The 26,326-nt window shown below is 34.5% G+C and overlaps 1 protein-coding gene across 1 annotated transcript in view; it reads left to right on the top strand.

The window, feature by feature from the left end:
• The window catches only part of LOC145276563 (uncharacterized), a 162,855-nt gene that overhangs the window by 92,744 nt on the left and 43,785 nt on the right, over window positions 1–26,326 (top strand). Inside the window, exons 12-14 of the mRNA XM_080127758.1 lie at window positions 5,378–5,501; window positions 15,968–16,067; window positions 20,942–21,078. Coding sequence (XP_079983884.1) covers window positions 5,378–5,501; window positions 15,968–16,067; window positions 20,942–21,078 — 361 coding nt within the window. The remainder of the gene's footprint in view (window positions 1–5,377; window positions 5,502–15,967; window positions 16,068–20,941; window positions 21,079–26,326) is intronic.

The raw sequence follows: 26,326 nt of genomic DNA, 5'->3' as shown, positions 1-26,326 counted from the left end.
AGTTGATAATAATTATTTCTATTGCTTGTATTATTCGGATTATTATTTGTCTTTTTACATGGAAGTCACCATTTATCAATGCTTGAAAGCCACTCGAGCATAAGGGTTAATAAATGTACAGTAGTCGCCGAGACAACTACGTATGAATAGTTAGTGATGGAAATGGGGTAGAAATGGATTATTTAGGGGAGGGGTGACAACAAGAACTTGTTTACATTGCAATTAAAGACGACCATATTGTAGTCAACTGGAAAGCAGATCAGTGGAACAGAGTTCCACAGGCGGGCGGTTCTAGGAAAGAAGTTTTGTTCATAGAATTTGCATTTAGATTTAGATATAGACAGTGAGTGGGGAAACTTTTGATATTGGTTGTAGCTAGACGAGTGGTTTTTGTGAAAGTTTGGCAAAGAGGGACAATAGATCGAAGCTCAGACGAGCACTGGCCATGAAAATAACGATAGAGCTGAGACGTCTGTGATTATTTTCACTATTATTCTCATTTTACTTGCTATGCCCACACTTTCGTCTAATGTAACCTCTGACCTTTTTTAAATGCATCATTTCAAACTGAAACGTTGAGATAAGAATTGTTTACATAGTTTGGATTAATCAGACTAACGTTCTTATTTTGAGTGTCATTTGTACAACGTTTCAGTCGATGTAACCCCCGACCTTCTTCAGGTGTATCTTATCAAATAATTGAGTTGATAATGTGTATTGGTGAAATTATACAGACTACTATTCTTATTACAGTTCGGAATTTTTGATAATTGTTTTGTATTTTTGGATTAATCGGACTAATGTTCTCAACTTGAGTGTGATTTGCAAAACGTTTCAGTCGCTTGTGTAAATAACACTCAAAATGAGTCATTTTTTTTATTCCTGATTCCGATTTTGATTTGCTGTCCAAATATTCTCTACTAGACCTTATGTTGTGAAAAGCCTGCAACAAAGGGCCAGTAGTGTTTAAAAAAAATAAGGTTCTACTTTTATTTTTTATTTTGTAATTAGTAATGTCATTGTCGTTGTCTCGTATTGTTGCAGTCTGGTGATCAGATGTTGTGATATAAAGTGGAGAAGAATTCTTTATATTAACTTTTTACACACGTGGTTGCTGTAATGGAATTAATAACATTTTGTAAAAGTTCTTGGAAGCACCTTTAATAAATTTGAAATTTTGGATAAACAAACAGAAATATATCTGAATGCAAATGTTTTTTTTATAAAAAAAAATCATAAGATTTAAAAAATATTTTCTAATTAATTTCGGATAGTAAAATATCTATTATAAGAGAAAGTTATTTATATTGAAAACATTGCCAGGGCTGCTGCGAAAAAGGTAGGCTCTCTCTACCGTGCTAGAAAACTGCTGACACCTGAAAGTATCCTGTACCTCTATAAGGCCACCATTCGCCCATGTATGGAGTATTGTTGTCACATTTGGGCTGATGCATCTGCTGCTAGTCTCTCGCTCTTAGACAAGGTTCAAAAGAGAGTCCCCATCTGAACTGGCCTCTAAGCTTCAGCCTCTGTCCCATCGACGAAATGTTGCATCCCTCTGCTTGTTCTACAAGTATTTTAATGGGGAATGCTCAGACGAACTGCAGACACTTGTACCCCTCCGACGTAGACACCCTCGACAAACCCGACAGGCAGCTAAATCCCACCCCCACACAGTAGAAATCCCTAGATGTAAAAGATCTTTCTACTCTAGTAGTTTCTTCCCCAGAACCGCTAGACTCTGGAATTCCATTCCAGGTCCCTGCTTCCCTAACTGTACTGACATGCAGAAGTTCAAGTGCAACGTGAACCGACATCTTGCTGCCCAAATCCTTACATAGTGCCCCAGTAGTTACTGTCCCTGATAGTAGCCCCCTACACCAAAGTGGCAACGTGCCTTGTTTGGGGTGAAAATGTAATAAAAAAAATAAAAAAAAATAAAAAAAAATAAAAATAAAAGAAAAATAAAGAAAAAAAAGAAAAAAAAGAAAAAAAAAGAAAAAAAAAGGAAAAAAAGATAAAAAAAGAAAAAAAAGAAAAAAAAAGAAAAAGAAAAGAAAAAAAAGAAAAAAAGATAAAAAAGAAAAGAAAAAGAAAAAAAAAGAAAAAAAAGATAAAAAAGAAAAAAAAGAAAAAAAAGGATAAAAAAAAGAAAAAAAAAGAGTGTTTTAAAAAAAAAGTTTTACAACGTTTTTTCGTAATTAGAAATGTTCTCCGCGTTTATGTTTCCTTTCTCATCGTTCAAACTTATTTTAAATATTTACTGTCGGTTTCCACTGCTCTAGGCTTAAATGATAGTTTCTCAATATAAACGGACAAAGGCTGTGCTGGTCGACGATTACCATTATGATAGATATTAATATTTAGAGATAAAATTATTTATATTAAAATGTCTTAAGAGAAAGGAACTTTAGTTTTCATAACTAGCAGAAACAAAAATGTTAACTTGGTGAGAAGAATGTTAGAACATAAACAAAATGACATAACGAGATAGCATAAAAATACACATATCGGTTATTTAAGAGTTGGGAGACGTAATTAGTAGATCCAGTCGGGTGTAAGAGGGAGAAAGAGGGTCCGTGGATCGTAATGGCTTCGAGTAAGGGAAATGTCGATAGCAAACGTCTTGGACCAGCATTGCAGCTTACCAATGGGGAAAACATCCGGAATAAAGCGGCTGTAAATATCACCAAGGCTTTGTGTCGTAGGAATCTCCGTTTGCAACTTTTCCTAGGATCCGTCAAATTTTATCGCCCGGTTAAATACCAGGTTGAGAAACTGGCGCGGTCTATCCTTCTCTCGAGGGTAAATGGGACTCTCTTAAACCGTGATAGGCAACACATCTGTTGATGGTGTCATGATAAAATTGACAGCCCTGGTGAAGTATCAAGTATTCAGCTACCGACAAGATTTGAATTACTCTACAAACTCGTGTAGTGAGTTCAATCTCAGCTACGTAGTGTTAGCCACCTGACATCCAGTTATAAGGTTCTGCCATGAGACGGCTACTTTACAATACGACACAATGGTGTGCGTAAATATCTCTACATGACCATCTGTAAATGTTGACTATTGAATGCAGTAGCAAGTCTTGAGAACATATATCAGAAAGAACAGTTGGAAATAAGTTATACACCATCCACTGTGACTATGCAATTCCTACAACTACGTACTTATACAAAAAAAAGGAGCTATTAAACCTGACATAGTGATATAGAACGAGAAGAAGAAAGAGGAAACCTTAGTAGAAGTAGGTGATGTTTTAAACAGATACGGCGTCTAGCATTCTCCAAATGATCACCCATCTGGTACTGGTCAGCGTCATTGTTGCTTAACTTCGGAGGTTATGCCGGCAACACACACACACACACACACACACACACACACACACACACACACACACACACACATATATATATCGTTTATGAAAAAAGATTAAGCCCTTTTTCTTCACTTAATCGTCAAAACAAACGGTTGGACTAAATTAATTTATTTTGTCTTGTAAAGCCTACCGTAGTTTCTTTAGAATTAACGTTAGATTTTGAATTTTTTAAAATTTTGCCACGCGATATCTATATATCCCATTATAAATTTTCGTAATGTGTGTGTGTGTGTGTGATGCGGTTTGTCTCAGCCTACAGGCAACCCACCCAGGCAAGTTAAATACCGAAATGAAGCTTATGACCCAGCGGATGTTTTAGTGATATTTATGTCCATGTTTGGTGTATGGAAATGCAAAAAAAAAAAAAAAAAAAAAAAAAATGCAATAAAAAAATAACGATTTACTAAAAAACGTTATTATCTCCCTTAGTAAGGTCGATTTACTCTGTGTGTGTGTTTGTGTGTGTGAGTGAGTGTGTGAAAGAGAAAGAGAGAGATAGAGAGAGAGAGAGAGAGAGAGAGAGAGAGAGAGAGAGAGAGAGAGGCAGGCAGTTCAAAATGAAGCTTATGACCCAGCGGATGCTTTAGTGATATTTATATCCATGTTTGGTGTATGGAAATGAAAAAAAATAACGATTTACTAAACAACGTTTTATTTACTGGATATTTTTCCGACACAAGGACTCTAGTTTTGCCAGCTGGGCAAACATGGATGCTTGTTGACATAAAAGATCGAATTATTTGAAATTCAGCTACTTATGTTATAATATTTTTGCATATTCCCATAGCAAATTATCCTAAATCTTATTTAGACTAAAAATTAAAAACAAATAATTGATTCAAAAATCTTTTTAAAAATATTTAAAAGTGTTACCCATCCAGAAAAAAATCGCTGTGAATGGTGTTTTTTTTTGGGGGGGTGGGTGGGGGGGGTTGAACATTTAAAATTGTAATAAAAATAGGAGAAAAAGTTTTATGTTATTCTGCTTTTCATTTGATAAAATGCAGGCTTTTATCTTTATGGGGAAAAAGTTGCTCAAGAATAATGGATTTTAACTCATTAAAAAAAATCCCCCCCCATTATTGTAGACACTTATTGAAATACACTTTTTATTTCTTTAAATAATTATAATCGTTTACTTTTCTAAAATGCAATCAACTATTGATTTCATTTTATTAACAGCTTTACTATACGTAAGACTCAATTATAATTCAATCGTGCAACTTTTAAGTCGTAATGAAAAACCCCCCCACAAAACTTTACCTTCGTGTGGAGACAAGAAAATAAGGACTTATTGAAATGTACTTTTCATTTCTTTAAATGAATATTTTGTATGAGACGTTTTCTTTTGTTTTGTAAAGCCTACCGTAGTTTCTTTAGAATTAACGTTAGATTTTGGATTTTTAAATTTTGCCACGGGATATCTATATATCCTATTATAAATTTTCGTACTGTGTGTGTGTGTGTGTGTGTGTGTGTGTGTGTGTGTGTGTGTGACGCGGTGTATCTCAGCCTACAGGCAATCAACTCAGGCAAGTTAGGTACCGAAATGAAGCTTATGACCCAGCGGATGTTTTAGTGATATTTATGTCCATGTTTGGTGTATGGAAATGCAAAAAAAAAAAAAAAAAAAAAAATGCAAAAGTTACAAAATAATAACGATTTACTAAACAACGTTTACTGGATATTTACTAAACAAAGTTTACTGGATATTTTTCTGGTATTCACCAGAAGTAATTATCTCCCTTAGTAAGTTCGATTTACTGTTTGTGTGTGTGTGTGTGTGTGTGTGTGCGTGTGCGTGTGTGCGTGAGTGAGTGAGTAAGAGAGAGAGAAAGAGAGAAAGAGAGAGAGAGAGAGAGAGAGAGAGAGAGAGAGAGAGAGAGGGGCAGTATGTACTTTTTATTTCCTTAAATGAATATTTTGTATGAGACGTTTTCTCTTCAATGGCGGCGTTGTTATAAAGAAACAGCCTTTGTACTTTTATTGTTCTAGCAAAGATGAATATTTGTTAAGAAATGCTCGTCGAGACGAAACGAAGATTCATCGATTGGCGACAGCAGACAAAAACGAACACAAATATTTAATGAAAGGAGACAAATCCCCTCCGATCAACCAGGTCAGATAATTTGATGTTGATCTTTTTTGTTATTTACTTTCTAATTATTTCTTTATCGTGTCTTAATGAGAGGCTGTTTTGCTAGGCAGTCGGTTGATCTTGTAGCATTACCTCCCTTTCTCAAACTCAATGATACACACACCACCAGAGGGCATTTTCAGTTCCGAGTTGTCTGCCCTTTGGCAACGTCAGGTGAGCTCCCACTAATGTATATAAATAAAGCTGGAAAGGCAAAATGAATTTTCTTCCGGTTGGCTTCGGCATAAACACTCTGTGAACTATCTCAGTCTAGCGGTGGCCTTGACGAACATATCACACATTATGTGTGCTCACCCTCATAATCACACTTACTTGTACGGTCGGGATCAGTGAAAGATATCCCACCCTCATATCTATTCCTGATGTTGACCGTTGCTCTGTTGTTTAAACGGACCCGGGAAAACTGTGTTAAGTTGAGCTGCTAAATTAGCTGAATCATTGGTACCTGTGCAGATTGTGAACCGGACGTATGTGAACGTCCGCTCGGATTTGCCCGGAACATGACGTCAGCCGCCAGATTATGTCGAGCGTTGCCGATCAAATTTTAACAACGGTACGAAACAGAAAACAGCAAAATAAATAGATGGAAATCGTAAAAAAACAAAAAACAAACAAAAAAACAAAAACAAAAACAAAAATGAAACAATACAAAAAGCAACGACCTTCCATAATTTTATTTTATTAGTTATTGTTTTTAACTCTCAAACATATTTTTTATGCTTTACTATAACCATTTGTTTTTCGTTTTTTAGCAGACAAGGTTTTCAAAACAAATTATGTATTTTATTTGTCTTTTAAAGGTTTTTAAAAAAAAAAAGGTTCAAAGACGCAAATTGATTTTTTTTAATTTCAAGTATTTTTCTCATTTTTTTTTTTCAAAATAAATTTGTAAGAAAAGTTTTTTTAAAAATTTCAATTGTTGTAAAAACATTCTTTGTCAAAGAGAAGTTCATCCAATCTGCGACGATGTGTCCAGAGTCCACCGGCATTCTAGCATGTGGTTCTTTTGAGTAGCAGTCGATTATAACACATCAAAATGCATAAACGCGTTTGTACGCATCTCGTGTGCGCATACACTATCCCGAGCAGAAACAAATATTTATATTTTGGACCAATCAACAAACTTTCTGAATTTATTTGAAATTATCTTTCTGTGAGCTACCTAAACACATTAATAGCTAAATTTTTCTTCAATAAACCAGTAGAAGCCAGTTGAACCGAATCTGCGGATCGGTGTTTCTGGGCTCCCCACTTCTGGGCGCTCATCTCTGCAACATTTCTCTTCACTCGCGCACACAAACATTAACAAACACATAGGCACACACAACTCATCACGTTATCGTCTTCAAATCTGTATAAACATTTTTCATTGAGATATTAAAATCATTTTCACTGAACTCCAATTATAATACGAAATCAAATGAACAACTTTCAATGAATTATTATACATGCAAATGAGCAGAGAAATTTGGAATACGATTTTCTTGATCCGAAAACTCATGGCTCTTAATTAATCGATCCAAACTTCTTCTAATGTCTCAGCTAATGAACTCCCCTTGCTTTTTTATTCATGAACATTCTATGTTTTCCTATTGTTGTAAACCTTCCATCTTAAATATATATAAATTATCCCTTTTGTGAATATATGTCTTCTTAACTAATCATTTTGTTTTGTTTACCGTACGGCAATCTCTCGTTTTCCTCACAACTGATTATAAACTCTGAAAACTTTTTCACTGAAAATATTTCTTTGAATCCGGCTCATTCCAAAAATACTTCTCTCATTACAAATTACAAATCAGATTAAAGCAAAACCTCCAAAACTGGCGTGAACATCCCTAAAAACTTATGATCGTCTACCTAAAACTGGCGAACGAAATCCCATAACTGGTAACTTTCATCCCCTCACAGGTATTTTATTTGAATTGTTGCTATCTTCAGTCTTGCTTTTTGCAAAAAAAAAAAAAAAAAAAAAAAAATGTTAGTTCGTAAAGATTTCCATGTAATAACTAGTTTTCTTTCTTTCTGTTTCTCTCTCTTTTATTCATCCGAAAGTCGTCTGCTCGTTGTCGCGCATTGTGATTGACTGATCGGCGTCTTACGTCTGATTACAAGCAAACCTAAGTAGTTGTCGTCATGTTCCGGGAAAAGCCAAGCGGACACTTAAATACGTCCAATTCCAAATCTGCACGAATTACCATTATTATTTGAAAAAAGTATCAAAATTATTTGAATAAAGTATTTTCTGGCTGCATAAAACTCAGCCGTATTTTGTAATTGATAGTTAACCCTTTATTTATACATCACATAAAATCGATACAGCGAAAGAACAAGGAGAATTTTACCAATTCTGGTTTAAGAGTGCATTTTTATACGTGTTTTCGCCTTGCTCCATAGTCGGTGACTGACAACTTAGGAATACGTGTCCCCATTCTCGAGAGCCATACCTGTCAGCAGTGAAATTCTCACTTAACTTTATATGTAAAAAATTTAAAGATTTCAATTTTATATTTATAGTTTAGAATTACGTTTCTCGGTGAAAGTTTTTGTGTTTGTTTAAATGATTTTTATTTAGTCCAAATATATGATTCAAATACAGTGATTTAAAAAATCACAGAAATAAAGATGAGTTAACATCAGTGTTCAATGCTGCATCTGTAGTAAATGCTTTTTATGTGTCAATTATTGGTTTGACAATAGTTCAAATCAGCAGTTTAATTTAACCAATCACACTGTAATAAATATATGGTTCCATAACCTGGCACGTACTATAAAGCCCAAACACACAGCGCAAGGACATGTGGCGCAGTGGTTAGAGTACTTGGAAAAAAATCAATTGTAAAAAGTGATATTCTCCTGAAGGTTGAAGGTTCAATCCTCAGTGTGGACGACCGAAAAAAATGCAATTTCGAATTACTTAGACCTCTATCAAGTCATAGATGACGGAAGATGAGCATGCTACCCCGTAAAGTATATAAATGGTTCCACTCGAAATTCCGTCCAAATTCTCGAGTTCGATAAGATACACCTAAAGAAAGTCGAAGTTTACATCGATCGAAAGATAAGAACAGTAGTTTGATGAATCCAAATAATACGAATAACTGAACGTTAATCTAAAAGATTCAGAAAAGAAATTTCATGAACTACTTAACATGCGCACCTGGTTAAATTCAATAGCCAAACAGTTTAAATGAACACATACACACAAGTCCATAATACACTCTGATTGGAAAATCACGCTAATATACAGACACATGTCTACTCTATTTACATACATGTAAACGTACACAGCGCCAGCCGAAACAAACGCGTGTATTCAATTCCTCCGTACAAACGTCTCAAACACCTTTCTTTCACCAGAATATTCTTGGGTCCTTTGCATTCTCATTCTTCATTTTCTGTTTTCTAAACAATTATCAACAATAACTGATTATTTTGCACGGGTATACTTTGCCATTTTTTTTCCTATATTATATTTCTCTTTGTCTGTCTATTTGCCTGTTCGTTCAGTTTTTCTCGGAAAATACTGGACCGATCTGGCTGATATTTTCTATGGATCTTTGTCATGATACGGTGCAGTGAACTAAATATTATGGTCTCCGTTCAATGTACACTTAGAGGTTAATAGGGCTTAGTCACCACAATACCACATTTACTATAAAAGTTTTCTTAGAAACTATTGGACTGATTTGGCTGAAATTTTGTATAAACTTTTTATGATACGATGTAGCGATCAGTTCGATCAACACTGAGGGATTAATAAGTACTAATAGAAATTAGTGTTCAAGTTCCACTTTTTTCTCAGAAAGTACTCGTTATATCTCGCTTAAATTTTGTATGGCCCTTTGTTACGATAAGGTGCAGCGAACTAAGTATTATGCTATCTGTTTGATGTACAGTTAGAGATTAATAGGAATACTATTTGATGCAAAAATTAGCACAAATTTAACCTTGTTCAATCATCAACAAAGCACTCATTCAAAGTAAACGGGCTATAACTTTTTGTCCGTTTTTAACGAGCTAAAATGTCTAGTCATTTGATACTGCCCAATTCTCAACATTCTTTCTCAAGCCTAAACTTTGGTGTCATTTACAGACTGCTGATCAATCACAATTCTTCAAAAACAGTCGGATAGGATTCGTTCGTCACTCGAAAAGAAGAATTGATATCTTTTTATAATTAAATTATCTTGTTAAAAGGGGCCGACCTTTTAAGGTTGACAAGTAAAACTGAAGCCGGATGAAATTGAGATCATACCAGTTTGAATTGACGATTCTGATTGGCTGAAAAAGAAGCAGGATATAACCAACACGCAGATGTGTTTCAATAACGATTGGTTGATTAATAGAATTCAGTGGTTTTTGGAAAATACAGAGGATGAAACGGACACCAGCGATCAACAGGGACTGAGTTTCTCATCCGGAATGCAATTATGTGTTTTGCTATTTGTTTTGATTTGTATATTTCTAGTTACTTAATTCCACTCTAGGGTCATTGTAGTACTCCATCCCCCAGAAGGGACACTCGTTTTTTAATATTTTACTAGGCGGGGGAGGGGGCACCAGCTTTGCCCAAGCGTAAAATACGCTTAAATATGATATTTTAATTTGCCCAGATTTCGTATATATTATTATTGAGTTGTGATTTCAAAAGTAAAAAAAAAATATTTAGGTGTCATCAGCTAGAATCGAAACCGAAACTGTAGCATTCAAAGCTGGTGATGTTACTATTGTACCAATGTGACATGCATATGAACCTATTAAAAATTAAAAATTAAAAATAAACTAAGATCGATGTGCAAAACGTTTAACGATATTTTCAATTTTTACACATTTTGACGCTTTAAAAACATTTTAACCGGCTAAAGACCCATAAAAGAACAGTCCATAAAAAATCCAATCATTTGGTGTCCCTAGCGCCGCTCTGCGACTTTTAGTTTCGGTGGAGATAGAGTTTGAAAATATGGAGATAGAAAGACAGACAGACCGACATAAAGCCGTTTATATATTACATTTTCTACTCTTTTTCATTCCAAACAAGGAGGCATATTGCAACTGGGGCATAATGGGGCAACTATTTGGGATCATGTCTAACAAAGGAATGTAAAGAATTGAACAGCAAGATGTCTGTTCACATTGCAATAACACTTCTGTAGATTAGTACAATAAGAGCAGCAAGAAACAGGGAGGGAGTTTCAAAGTATCGGTAAAAATGGCACCGGAGAAATGGCACGGTAAAAATTGATGCTATTTTTATTGTTGCCACATCAATAAAAATGGCATCAGTAAAAATGGCGCAGGTAAATATGGCAAAAATGAATAAATACGTAAAAATGGCACTTTGGCAATGGAAAATTGGAACCGTTTGAAAAGTGCGGCTAAGCTTCCGCCCTCCTAATTTAACATAGGGTTAATCCCTCATCGACCCAAAAATTAAAAATATTTTTAATAGGCATTTACACTGGGTGGAAGTTAGTTGTTTTTTTTGTTTTTTTAATAAGGGCTAACCATGGGTCAACTAAAACTGAAAATGCTTGCTGCTAGTTTAACCAATTCTTTTAGCGAGCCAATGTGAAAAGTCTTTATAGAGGCAGAGATAAGGAATATATTTTTATTCGCTTGTATATCCACTCTCTTTATTCCTCTATTCGTTTGACTATTCATCATACTTTATGACCTTAGCAAAGCCGTAACAGCACAAGTGGATAGGCCAGGCACATAAAATCAACAGAAGGTTTTTTGATATGACAGGGGCGCGTTTGAATTGAATGTTTCCGTTTAGATCACAATTGAACCATGATAATTGACGTTTGTATTTTAAACTTTAATTCAAATCGTTATATACAAATACAAATTTTATAAAATCAACAATAGATTCTCTACGAGGTAGACTATCGGAGGCTTGTAAATCTTCCTCCTGGTGCACTGCGATGGGTCCCCAACTAGAGCAGGCAAACAATCGATTTGAGTTGAAATTGGATGATTTCACCAATTTCAATGGTAATAAAAACATGGGGGGGGGCGTTAGTCATCATTCAATCCCGGGCATCACCGTGTCTCTCCGCTAGCAATAGCTAATTTTCTTTCAAAACATAAAACGTTATAATTGCGAATTGAGGAAAAGCATAAACAAACAAAAACAAAATAAAAACACTGATAATTTCATAAATATTGGCAAATCGAAGGAATACCCAATTCAAAATTAGCAGTAAACGGTGTTTGATTAGATTCTTTTCCTGATATTAAACTTCATCAGTAATATAACTTACAGTGAAAGTTTCAATTTCCCAAGTTCATTTATTTATTAAATTGTTAGGTGAAAGTACAGAAGAGGTTACAAAGAAACTTCCTATTCATGTAAATAATGACGTTATTATTTCAGCGTGGCAAGTAAGCTGCAGATTATTTAGAAAGTTATCCTTTAAATTTCTACCAGTAATTCGTTTTGTTTTTAAGCCATTATCGAGATTCCAAAGATATGATCCTGTTGCGGGGCCGAATGTCGGTGGCAATCGACCCTACAACTAAAAGACGACACAGGCAAGAAGAAGACGAAAGACGACAATGGCGAAGAAGAGATGACAAGCGCAGTAGATACCGTCGTAAACGAATGTAAATCCGTTCCGGTTTATTTTAAAAAAAAAAATTGGGTCGGGAAGTGACGGGCCCAACCTCGCCGTGCGTCGATCTAGCCTCGACTGACTGCTTGTTGAAAAAACCCTGCTGTATTTATACTCGTTCGGCGGATGTAATTGTAGACACCGTGGCTTTGCGGCGCTGGTCGGCGGTCTTTGTTCTTGACTTGGTGTTTGTTCTTGTGTCTTTAAAGTGCTGTAGGGAGTCATCTGTTTGAAGTTTATATTCATGTGTTATATCAAAGCGAAGCTGGGAAAGTTGTGAATATTATTCCAGCGGGAATTGTGCTAGTCAGAGTTCCACGGGATAATTATTCACGTCAAAATACTTTTTTCCTTGGGTGTGGTTTTTACGTTCTCAATTGGGATCTTTTTTTGATGAGCGATTTCTTTTGGTGGAAACCGCGAAAACCCTATCGTGTTGGTCATATATTTCTTATTCTCACCTAACGCTCGATACTTATTGTTTTTTTTAACGAATAAACGTTTTAAAAACTTGTAAAACCAACTCCACATTCCTCTTATACAAAAAAACTTTTCTTACTTTTTGTAAATGTAACTTTATAAATCAACTTTGCCAATTTTTTGTATAATAGTATGTTTTTTTAAAAAGTAAAAATCGGTTTGATGCAGGAAAATTAAAAGCAGTAACCGCCAGCGATTAAATCATTGAATGGAAAACTGCTTTTGTAGTACCAGTTTTAAAGAATTCTGACCCAGTAAATTATCGCCCCATTAGCCTCCTCCAACTTTTCGCCAAAATATTTGAGACCATAATTAACCAAGCTCTAGTCCATCACCTTACAGATGCTAAACTTCTTACTGACCAACAATATGGATTTAGGCAAGCCTGTTCCACAGCAGACATCCTAACTGTAATCTCTGAACGTATATACCATTCACTGGACAAAGCGGGGGAGGGTAGAGCGGTAGCTCTAGATATATCTAAGGCTTTTGACAGGGTATGGCATGAGGGTCTTCTCAAGAAAATCAGATCGTGAGGTATCACTGGAAGAATACATAACATAATTAAATCCTTCTTAGATAAGAGAAAAATCCAGGTTGTCCTTGATGGTCATTCATCTAAACAATATAATATAAATGCGGGAGTGCCTCAGAGGTCTATCCTTGGACCTCTGTTATTCCTTATATTCATAAATGACCTTCCTGACAAAATTGTCTGTGAGATGGGTATATATGCTGACGACACCACGCTCTATAACAGACAAGACAGGAAAATAAATGAACACATATCTAAAGAAATGACAAAAACACTAGAGGATGACCTCCGATACGTAGTGGAATGGGGTCAAAAAATGAATGGTCACATTTAATGATGCCAAGACTAAACTTGTTTCCTTCCATAATTACAAGAAGCCCTCTCTGCCACCAAAAGCAATGGTCAATTACTCTTTATCTGAAAGTATATCTTTTAAACTCCTCGGCCTAACGTTCACATGAAACATGAGTTGGAACAATTACATTGAGAACATTGCCAGTACCACTGCGAAGAAGGTGGCTCTCTCTACCGTGCTAGGAAGCTATTAACGCCCGAAATTATCCTATACCTCTATAAGGCCACCATTCGTCCATGTATGGAGTATTGTTGTCATATTTGGGCTGGTGCATCTGTCACTAGTTTTTCGCTCCTAGACAAGGTTCAAAAGAGAGTCGCCAATCTAATAGGTCCGGAACTGTCATCTAAACTTCAGCCTCTGTCCCATCGACGAAATGTTGCATCTCTCTGCCTGTTCTACAATTACTTTAACGGTGAGTGCTCTGACGAACTGCAAGCACTTGTGCCCTCTCGACGTAAATACCCTCGACAAACCCGACAAGCAGTAAAATCCTACCCCTTCACAGTAGAGATCCCTAGATGTAAGAGAGCCTTCTACTCCAGTAGTTTCTTCCCCCAGAACCGCTAGACTTTGGAATTCCCTTTCGGGTCCCTGCTTCCCCAACTGTATTGACATGCATAATTTCAAGTGTAACGTGAATCGACATCTTGCTGTCCAACTCCCTACACAGTACCCCTGATGCTTATGTACCTGATAGTAGCCCCCTACACCAAAGTGCCAATGTGCCTTGTTTGGAGTGAAAATGCAAAAAAAAAAAAAATAAATAAAAAAATAAAAATAAAATAAAATAAAAAAAGTTATATTTCTATTATCAAAACTAAAAAATAAAATTGAATTTAGGTAAATACGGTAGCGATAAGATTTTATTTAGTTTTTTTTTTTGCAGATTATTATGCATAAATATTTATTATGAAAAAATATTAAATAAAACGTTATTATTTTTATTTTTAGTACTTCTACAAAATTTGAACCTAACCAAACCAACTTTTCCAAACTAAAGTAAACTTAGATTAGGGTTTGTCCACAGTTTGTTCACAGTTGGTTTACAGTTGGTTTACAGTTTGTTTACAGTTTGGGTTAAAAATAAAAGTTCAGTTCAAATTTTGTAGAGGTGAGTCAAAAAATACTTTTAATCAAATAAAAATAAAAAAAAATATTGGCAATTTTTGCGGAAAATCGAGACTTAGCAACAATCACAGATTTCTAATTTTGACCATGATTATCCCTTATTTTTCTTTTTTTAATAAAAAGCCTAGCCCCCACCCTACCAGAGTAAATGCTTATATAAAAATATTTTTAACTGCTTTTTTAGCCCTATTTTAAACAAAGAAGCTGGGAGCTTAATTTTCTGTGCCATTTTTATCTATTTATTATTTTTACCGGTGCCATTTTTATCGGTGCCATATTTACCGTGCCATTTTTAAATTCTGGAGTACAAAAGGCCGCTCGATTAGATGTTAGCAATCCCGTCTTCGTAACGCTTCAACTTTATGAGTAAAAAAACTAGGAGTTTTTAGTTTTGGAACGACCCTCGTATATCTTTTGTAAGTCTGAATAGCATTTTCTTTACTTAGTAATGCTCAAGTTTGAAACGAAATTTTTTATTTAGTAATGCTTAAATTTGAAACAATTTTTTGGTTAGCAATGCTTAAGTTTGAAATAGCGTTTTCTTTGCTTTGTCATAAATAAGTCTGAAATAACATCACCTCTTTTGCAGCTCTGGCGTCATTTCTTATGGAACGACCTCTCCATTATATATAAAAAAAAACTTCTGTTTCTGAATCTGAATTTTTGAGATACGGATTAATATTAGGTTGGTTCAAAATAATGTCGTTATTAGATATATACGTTAAAAAACGACATTATTTTTACACTCACCATATCATTTGGACTCTTTGAACTACTGTTCTCATCTTCAGTGTTATTTTCACATTTTGATCGATTTAATCTCCGGCTTTCTTCAGATGTCTCTTGGCGAACTCGAGAATGCTTCTGTCGAACTCAGGAATCTTAAAGGACCTGCGGCGTAACGGATAAATTCCTAGGTTATTCAGTTGAAAGTCACACTCTTCTGACGGTTGAAGATTTAACCCCCAGTGCAGCCGATACTCAGAGCACGATTGAGAATTACTTAAAACTTTTATTCGGTCATGGCTGACGGAACGAGAGCATGCTACCCCTGTGGATTCAAAAAGAATTCTGTTCGAAATTCCGTGAAAATTCCTGAGTTTGACAGATTGAAGATTCCCGAGTTAGACAAAAAACAATTGAAGAAGGTCGAATGTTACATCGGCCAAAACGATGTGAAAATCCAACTCAAAATGAGAACAGTAGTTCAAACAATACAAATAATACAAATTAAAAAACAACTTTAAGAGTGTTATATTTATGTATTTATATTTTACCTAACATGTTCTGTTTATATTTTATACAGATAAGGTCAATTGGTGGCCGACCGAAAAGTGCAATAATGAAACTGGCTTTTGTCGAATGCCTTGATCTTTTAGTTGCTGCATGCGAAGATGGTAACATATGTAAGTATGTTTAATGTTATTCAAGTGAATCAGAACACACTTAGTAAATGTCATTGCATCTACCCACACTGTTACGTTGTGGGCTGGTGTTCATATATACGTCGTGTTATAGTGCGTTGTGTTATTGTATGTCGTGTTACTAAATGTCTATACAGTTGCTTCTTCACTATCTGAACACTAAGGTATCGTGTTGCAGCCTATTTATGTTCCGTGATCGTCTAAGTGTGTTGCGTGCGTGTGTGTCAGACATAACTTGAACACATACATGTATTTCGACATACCTTATCAACTTTTCAACTGCGTCGTTGGTCTTGTGGTCCACCTGGGAATTTCATCTGTTCTTGGATGGAATTTGGAACCTGTGGACTAATGCATTTCAACTCCAATACGATGGTTGATTTTATATAGTTTTTTTATTATTACTTTCTAGGTGTTGATCACAGAAGAATGGGCAATTGATATCTTTGCCTGAGTGGTTAATTCTAGTCTCCATTCTGAGACACGTCAGCTCCCCCCCCCGGCGACGGGGGACGACCTTTTAAACCGTCCGCTCTGTTTGACGTCCGTTTTCCAACTCATCTATTTTCTCAGCTAACCAGAACACGTGACAACAGAATGCACTTTTGCTGCAGGTCAACTCTCTTCCGAGGTAACTTGTCCAATTCACACCTCATTATGTTTTGACAACTTTTATCAAAACATAATTTCACATCTCATCTCTTGTCTAATTAGATAGACAGATAGATCGATCGATAGATATATTGATAAACAGATACAAAGATAGATAGATTGATAGATCGATCGATAATAACAGCCAATTTCTCCTCTGTTCCACAACTACATAACAACACCTCCCGATTCCAAAGTCGTTCTTTGCTAGTTTCACATTATACCTTTCCTGACTACCCTGCTTAACAACTATATGAAGTACTAAAGACCCCTCCCCCAACCGATATAAAACGGCATCCAGTGTTGAGGCTCCGATTTGTGGAGTATGGTTTAGTTTGGTTGTTTTGTTTTATGGCATATCAAGCCCTTTTGGGTTATTTAATGCCGAAATCAATCATTTTGGTATTTTATTTTATGCTTTTTTCTTATACCTTCACATATTTATTCGTAGTGTTTGTTTGTTTTTTTTGTAGAGGAAAATTGTTTTTGTTTTCGGCTTTGCAGAACATGATTGAGTTTTGCAAAGGGAAATAAAAAAAACAATAACATAAATGTTTGGTGCATTTTAGGTCAAGAAGCCAGTATCTTTAAACAATTTGATCTGGTAGCACCTGTTATGGAGTATAAAGCAATCCTTTAGTTATTCGTACCTTGACCAGAAGTCGCAGTACTTGCCACAACCCCATCTATGGATTAAATAGAATTTACCATTTAGAGATTGACTATTTACAAAGTAAAGCAATCTAAAAAAAATTTCACGAACCGGACTTTCGACCCTGATGAAGCTATGTATTAGCGAAATATTGGACTTAAAAAAAAAAACATCAGTAAATAAAAATAATTTTATCATTATATTCGACACTTCACAGTTTTCACATTCCCATTTTAATTTTACTTTAAAAATAAGTGTCTTCAAAAAGTGTATGACCATCTTTTACTTTATATATATATATATATATATATATATATATATATATATATATATATATATATATATATATATATATATATATATATATATATATATATATTTCTATATACAGTGTGGGACGATAAAATTGCCGCCATAGAAAAGACGACATGATTCCATTTCCATTTGATGAGAACCGATTTTCTTTTATTGTAACCGACCAGTTACTTGTTTGCCAGTTATATACGAATCCCAAGAGCGGCAGGAGCCTTCTATCATGTCTGAAAATAACCCAATGCTCAACGAGCAAGATCAGAGATTCGCCGTTTTAAAACTTATACTCTCTATTGATCCAATTTATAACAACAGGACCATTGCCAGCGCCCTTAAAATGACAATCCGGACTGTTCAACACTTGTGGGCACAGCACAATACATCAGACGACCCTTTCCAGCCACATATACGGTCTTTAGTGTGGTTTCAAGCCAGGGCCACATCATGCCACTTCACATCTTCGAAATCGGCTTGAAAGTCAACGTGTATCAAAGTGTGAATGAAGAGTATGGTGATCCTCTGTGTGTGGCAGCAGGACTCGATGCCAGCCTAAAAATACAGAGACCTAGGCTTCACTTAGGAAGAAGTGTCACGGTTTTTTACCCTTCTCTCACTGGCCCTCTCCACTCTCGACCTGAACCCGCTGGATTACTTCGTCTCATCATACGTCAAGAACATCACCAACACAACCTCCCACAACAGTAAAGACTGCCTGATCGCCACCACTCGCGGAGTATTTGCCGAGCTCCCGATACTTGTGGAAAAGGAATGCTCCCAGTTTCGGACCCATATCGAGGCAGTGATTAAACCTGAAGGCAGCTACGTTGAATAGATATTAGCTCTACTACATCATAAAGTTATCTGAATTGATTTTTTTAAATAAAAGTTTTAAATAAAGCTGCAGTATTGTTTTTAGGGTGAGAATTCTATCGTTTCACTCTGTATACATACATACATACATACATACATACATATATATATATATATATATATATATATATATATATATATATATATATACGAGCAAACAGTTAATAAAACATGTTAAAAACACTTTGAAATGAGTTAAAAACATATTTAATCTGAAAAGGAAACACTAGATAAGTGGATAGTCCTTAATCCGCGGAGTTTCGAGGAAATACTTTCCTTCTCATCAGAGGGTAGAATTAGCAAAATGCGGGATCGAATTTTGCATGCAAAAGTATTTGATGACACAACAAGTAAGTCAAAGATCTTACTTGAAAACAAAAAAAGTGAAGTAGAGGGAATATGGTGAAGAAAAAGGTAATTACACATGAATGGATAGTCTGGTGGAAGATAAATAATCCAGTGACGGTAAAATCCAAATGTATAACTTCAAGAAAGTTAAAAGAATTATATATATATATATATATATATATATATATATATATATATATATATGGTTGAATGATATATATATATATATATATATATATATATATATATATATATATATATATATATATATATATATATATATATATATATATATATATATATATATATATATATATATATATATATATATATATATATATATATATATATATATATATATATATATATATATCATTCAACCACGGTTTTTTGTATATAAATATTTTTTACTGCGATTTTGCCAATATGACATGTTAGCGTAACGGTTAGAGTACCGGTGGTTGGTGGAAAGATTTTAGGTTCAATCCCGTGTATCGTTTTTTTTTATAATTAAAAAACCGAACTTTTTTTTAATAACTAATTTTTTTTTAACTCTCCTTATGATTTTATAGCAAAAAATGGTGAATTTATCGATTAAAAATATTAGTGAATTCTATGATATACATATTCTTTGAATGAACTCAAATTTTTCGTTATCACATTTGATGAAAAATGTAGTCCCATTTTGGCAATGCGTCTGACCAATGATGCTTTTGAACCCGCGACCAGCACTACGATGTCATCAGCAGCAGCTTGGGCATAAATATTCCTATTTTTAAACTCCTTTAAAAGAGGATTCAGCATACAGTTCCATAGTAAAGGTGATAAAATCCCACTTTGGGGGTTTCATTTAACTACTTCCCTTTTAACAGTTGCCCTCAGTAGTTCTACTTGAACTGTTCTGTGCCTCACCATATACTCAATCCATCGGATGAGTACTGGTGGCACATTGAGTTCTCGTAGCGACTTGAACATACTACTGAAGGGTATGTTGTCAAAAGCTCCAACGATATCTAAAAAGACACCGGGTGCCATCTTCTTTTTTGTTAGTTTACGCTCTATACAGATCACGAATTTAATGAACCGCAGTCTCGGTAGAGACCCTGGCTCGGAACTACTGTTATTGAATGATAAATATTGCATAAATGTGTGTTTGAGAGCTAATTTCTTTTGACAATCATTAATAAATATTAAAAATTTATATATTAATACAATAGCAATGCCTGGAAAAATCATGGATTATATGGAAAAATGCGCGCATGAAAATTAATATTCTTAAGATTTCATTAAACCTGGAAAAGTAAAGGACAAGAAATTCAACCTGGAAAAGTAAAGAACAAGATATTCTAGTAAAGTAAAAAATAAGAATTTTTTAGACTTAAAATATTGCAGCTAAAAATAAAATTTGAATATTGATAAATATTTTATTTATTAATTGCATATGTTGTTGTTTATTGTTGAGTTAGAAAGGGTGTCAGTCGCTGGATTGAACTTATTTCCCCCTATTATTTGCATATATTTATGTAGTGAAAATTGTTTGAATAAAATTAATTCATTAGTTAGTTAGTTAGTAGATGGAATTAATAATTTTATAATTTACATAAAAATTAATACTTTTATTATATCATAATTAGGATCATTTAATTTTTTCTAACTCAATAATAAACAACAACATATGCAAATAATAAATAAAATATTTATCAATATTCAAATTTTATTTTTAGCTGCAATATTTTAAGTCTAAAAAATTCTTATTTTTTACTTTACTAAAATATCTTGTTCTTTACTTTTCCAGGTTGAATTTCTTGTCCTTTACTTTTCCAGGTTTAATGAAATCTTAAGAATATTAATTTTCATGCGCGCATTTTTCCATATAATATATATTATAGGTAAAAAATTTCAGTTTTTGAATTTAGATGGAAACTCATATAAGGAAACTATATACGAATAACCGTGATTTCTCTGTTCTCAAATGAGATGCAAACTATTTGTATAAACAGAAAACCTTCTTTTTAATTTGAAGATGTTTGGGGTTTTGACATGGCGGCCGCAGAAGAACTGAGAAAGGTTGAGCTTGAAAAAGAAGTTGATTTTGCAAATTCAAAATTTGCTGTTTTGCTTGAAAAAAATTCACTTCTTTTACGAGAAGGATACCCATCCGTGAGTATTGATCAAATATGTTTGCAGTATTTCAAAAGAAAATAAGTAATTGTTACACTTCTTATGTAATTGTAAAAAAGTTCTATTTCTTTTATGTAATTAACAAATCAATTAACAATAATCATTTATCCCAAATCACATACTTAGACCATTCGTAGGCATTTATGCTGACGACACTACCATCTATGGCAACACATCAAAGGCAATAAATGACCAAGTTCTCTCTGATTCTCTCTTCTCTGATCTTGAACACGTAGTACAATGGGGAAAGAGGTGGGTGATTAATTTAAATACATCAAATCCAAGCTTTTATCTTTACATCATCAACGCTCTGATCCCCATCTGGCATCAATTGAAATAAATAACTCTCGTCTGGAGGAGGCTCCATGTTTTGACACGCTTCTGGGATTGACCTTTACTCTTGATCGGGAATGGAACACGTACATCAAATCTGTTGCCAAGGTCGCTGGAAAAATGGCGGGGTCCTTCTATCGATCCAGTAGATGTCTCACTCCTGATGCAAATCTCTATCTATATAAAAGCCAAGTATGTTTTCCTTATTTCATTTATCAAGAGGTAGATGGAGTACTGTTACATATACCTGGACAGAAGCTGCTAGAAGCTGCTAGACAGAGTTCAAAATAGACTTCGTAGCTTAGTGGGGGGATGCCCTCTTCTCTTCCCAGCAACCTCTTTCCCACAGAAGAGCCGTTGCGAGCCTATCTTTCTTTTACCATTATTTCCATGGCAAGTGTTCGTCTGAGCTCCAATCTATGGTCGCCCTTGCAAGTCTTTCACGAAAACACACGTCTATCTGAAACTGCTGTCAATAATTTCCCCCACCCTTTATCTATGCCTAAACCGAAACGTAGATTCCATGAACAAAGTTTCTTTCTCAGAACTGCACGCCTGTGAAACTCTCTTCCGTTAGTTTGTTTTCCAGCTGACTACAATTTGGTTGTCTTCAAGTCCAATGTAAACAAATTCTTGATAAACCGTCGCATTAAATAATCCAATTTATCAAATTTCTACTACTAACGATTACTAAGAAATTATCCCATTGACTACTGTACACTTAATAACCCTTATCATCGAGTGACCTCCGGGCCTTGATAAGTGGTGACCCCTTTGTAAAAAAAAAATCATACAGTATAGTCACGTTGATACACTGGTCCTCATTAAATCACCAAAGTTAAGCAACACTGAGCTGATCAGTACCAGATGGGTGACTATTTGGGAACACCAGGCGCTGTATGTAGGAGGAGATTGACATCTTCCTGCAAGAACTGTAAAAACCTAACATCGTCATCCCCTCTTACTGAAATATACAAGTTATTGGAGACCGTTTGTGAATTTAATATTCCCCAGAAATTTTTAATTCAGAGGAAATCTAGTTTAAACTGCCTAGGATTAATGCCACAAGGTAAAAGGTTATCATAACGTGGGTTTGTCTCATATGTTTTAACTGACTATTCTTAAATTTTTTATAACTTTGAAAATGCTTATGTACATTAATCGACAGGTGTCTCTCAGACTCAACTCTATTTTTGTAAACATGCATTCGGCTGCGTGTTTTGGTGATGCATACCGAACTGTTTTCCAGCTAACTGCAACATGGTCGTTTTCAAGTACAATGTAAACAAGTTCTTGTTGCGTCATTCTCTTAAATAACCAAATTATATCCAATTTATACCGCTACCAATTATTATAGCGTTGTCTTTCCAACTACCTAACCCTTCGAGTCTTCATGTGTGTTAACTTCCTCGTAAAACTATATCTATATAATTATAAAACTCAGATTAGCTTGTTTGCTTGGGCGTTTAAACCGTCCATCCGATTTCTGACTTCTGGTTTAAAAAAAAATTCGTTTGATTTCTGACTTCTGATTTCCAAAAATTCGTTTGATTTCTGACTTCTTGTTTAAAAAAATTCGTTTAATTTCTGATTTCTGGTTTAATAAAAATAATTTTATTTCTGACTTCTGGTTTAAAAAAATTCGTTTAATTTCTGACTTCTGGTTTCCAAAAATTCGTTTAATTTCTGACTTCTGGTTTCAAAATTCGTTTGATTTTTGACTTCTGGTTTCCAAAGATTCGTTTGATTTCTGACTTCTGGTTTCAAAATTCTTTTGATTTTTGCCTTCTGGTTTCCAAAAATTCGCTTGATTTCTGACTTCTGGTTTAAACAATTCGTTTAATACCTGACTTCTGGTTTCAAAAATTCGTTTAATTTCTGACTTCTGTTTTCAAAAATTCGTTTGATTTTTGACTTCTGGTTTCCAAAAATTCGTTTCATGGCTTTCCTGTCTTAAGTCCGATATTAAAAGCCACTGTTGCTATTCAAAGAATACACAAGCTTAACAATATTTGTTGCTTTAACTTATTTCTACGTGTTTTCGTTACAAATAAATGTGATTTAACCCTGTTGAGTTAAAAAAAACTGAAGTAAATATAAATATACAATATATAACTACACTCATATTTACTACTTTTAGTAGTGCTCCTGTGGATTCTGACGATTTTTTTGCAGGTCTTATTTAAAAATATATTTTCTCTTCAACAGGAGGAAGGTAGAAAATTAATTTTAGTAATGCTTTTAGTAGGGACTTCTTAACTAGTTCTTAATAACTTCTTAATTAGTGCTTGCAATAGTACTGTGGAGGCTTCCTGGGTTTTATCTTTTTCACTCATCACTTAAAAATATTTTCTCAAGACAATATAATCTCAAAATCACTTTTTATTTTTAACATTTGTCATATTACCCTTTAAGGACAACGGGTAGACTAGTATATATATATATATATATATATATATATATATATATATATATATATTGTTTTGCTTTAGTTTTAGCGATATGTTTTGAATTAATTAAATTATTTACGAAAGTGCATTTTTACCTAAATGCGAGTTGGGAATAATTTTCCCTTTTTAACCAATTTGGTACCCCCACATGGGGAGCGGTATATATATATATATATATTATTTTTAAACTGTAATTATCCACTGAGACGTGTTTCGTCGTCTACAGCTCATCAGAGTGGCTGTATTTAGCGAGATTCGAAATCGGGACCCAACAGTAATGAGCCTAAACCCTTACCCCTGGACCATCTCGCCAACTGTCTGGATATATCGCGATTTACTTAGATGTTGTTTTGCTTTGGTTTTAGCGATATGTTTTGAATGAATTCAATTATTTACAAAAGTGCATATTTACCTAAATGCGAGTTGGGAATAATTTTCCCTTTTTAACAAATTTGGTACCCCAACATGGGGAGCGGTATATATATATTATTTTTAAAATGTAATTATCCACTGACAAGTGGCTGTATCTAGCGAGATTCGAAATCGGGACCCAAATATATATATATATATATATATATATATATATATATATATATATATATATATACGTATATATATATATATATGACGTATATATATATATACGTATATATATATATGACGTATATATATATATATATATATATATATATATGTGTGTGTGTGTGTGTGTGTGTGTGTGTGTGTTATTTGAGAAGGAAAACCGAGAATTAATAAAATAGTAACCAACGTTTCGTCCCTATTTCAGGGGACACCCTCAGGATTTCGTAGGAAAAATGCAGAAGAAAACGGTTACAGACCACATGCGAGTGAAACAGCCACACACACATTTATAAATTCTACCCAGAATGGGAAGGACTTTAGGGTTTTTCCTTTTTCACTCGCATGTGGTCTGTGATCGTTTTCTTCTGCATTTTTCCGACGAAATCCTGAGGACGTCCCCTGAAATAGGGACGAAACGTTGATTACTATTTTATTAATTCTCGGTTTTCCTTCTCAAATAACATAACGTCAACAATCGTTCGTATTTTTATTTTATTTTTACTCATATATATATATATATATATATATATATATATATATATATATATATATATAACTACTTCATTTACTCACATAAAATTAATATACGAAAGTATAGATCTATGCGTAAACTTTAAGTATTTACTTCAAAAGTGCTCAATACGTAGGTAGAGCTAGTTAGTAATTTATAAAATATATATGGCGTATAAGCCTGACGAATCCTATAGTGGATGAAACGCCGAATATTCAGTGTAGCTTAATCGCTATATACATTTTATAAATTACTATATATATATACATATATATATATATATATATATATATATATATATATATATATATATATATATATATATATTATCCTTGACCGCCTGCTCATCCTCGCAGATGACGACCTTCCCGAGGGACAGTGGACATGATTTTCTGTGTAAGGCAACTGCATGAGAAAAGCCTTGAACAGCAACAGCTCATGATGTTCGTCTTTTGGGACCTTAAAAAGGCTTTTGATAAAGTACTACGACCTGCCATGTGGGCTGTCCGCGCGAGATACGGTTGGCTCCAACGTGTTTCTCGCTGTACATCGCAGCAATGCTCAGCGAGATTCCACCAGAGATACCTTCAATTGGCCTGCAATTTCTCTTGGACAGAGGAATTTTCAACCTCGTACGACTCCGTGCCAAAACCAAAACCACCTTATACGAAGTGCGAGAACTACAATATGCTGACGACCACGCCACTCCAGATCATAATATAGATCATATAACTACTTCATTTACTCACATAAAATTAATATACGAAAGTATAGATCTATGCGTAAACTTTAAGTATTTACTTCAAAAGTGCTCAATACGTAGGTAGAGCTAGTTAGTAATTTATAAAATATATATGGCGTATAAGCCTGACGAATCCTATAGTGGATGAAACGCCGAATATTCAGTGTAGCTTAATCGCTATATACATTTTATAAATTACTATATATATATATATATATATATATATATATATATATATATATATATATATATATATTATCCTTGACCGCCTGCTCATCCTCGCAGATGACGACCTTCCCGAGGGACAGTGGACATGATTTTCTGTGTAAGGCAACTGCATGAGAAAAGCCTTGAACAGCAACAGCTCATGATGTTCGTCTTTTGGGACCTTAAAAAGGCTTTTGATAAAGTACTACGACCTGCCATGTGGGCTGTCCGCGCGAGATACGGTTGGCTCCAACGTGTTTCTCGCTGTACATCGCAGCAATGCTCAGCGAGATTCCACCAGAGATACCTTCAATTGGCCTGCAATTTCTCTTGGACAGAGGAATTTTCAACCTCGTACGACTCCGTGCCAAAACCAAAACCACCTTATACGAAGTGCGAGAA

Source organism: Euprymna scolopes, chromosome 5 (genome assembly GCF_053919585.1).
Source record: "Euprymna scolopes isolate OS-2025 chromosome 5, ASM5391958v1, whole genome shotgun sequence".
In the NCBI taxonomy this organism is placed as follows: Eukaryota; Metazoa; Mollusca; class Cephalopoda; order Sepiida; family Sepiolidae; genus Euprymna; species Euprymna scolopes.
This window is presented reverse-complemented; position numbering and strand designations above follow the sequence as displayed.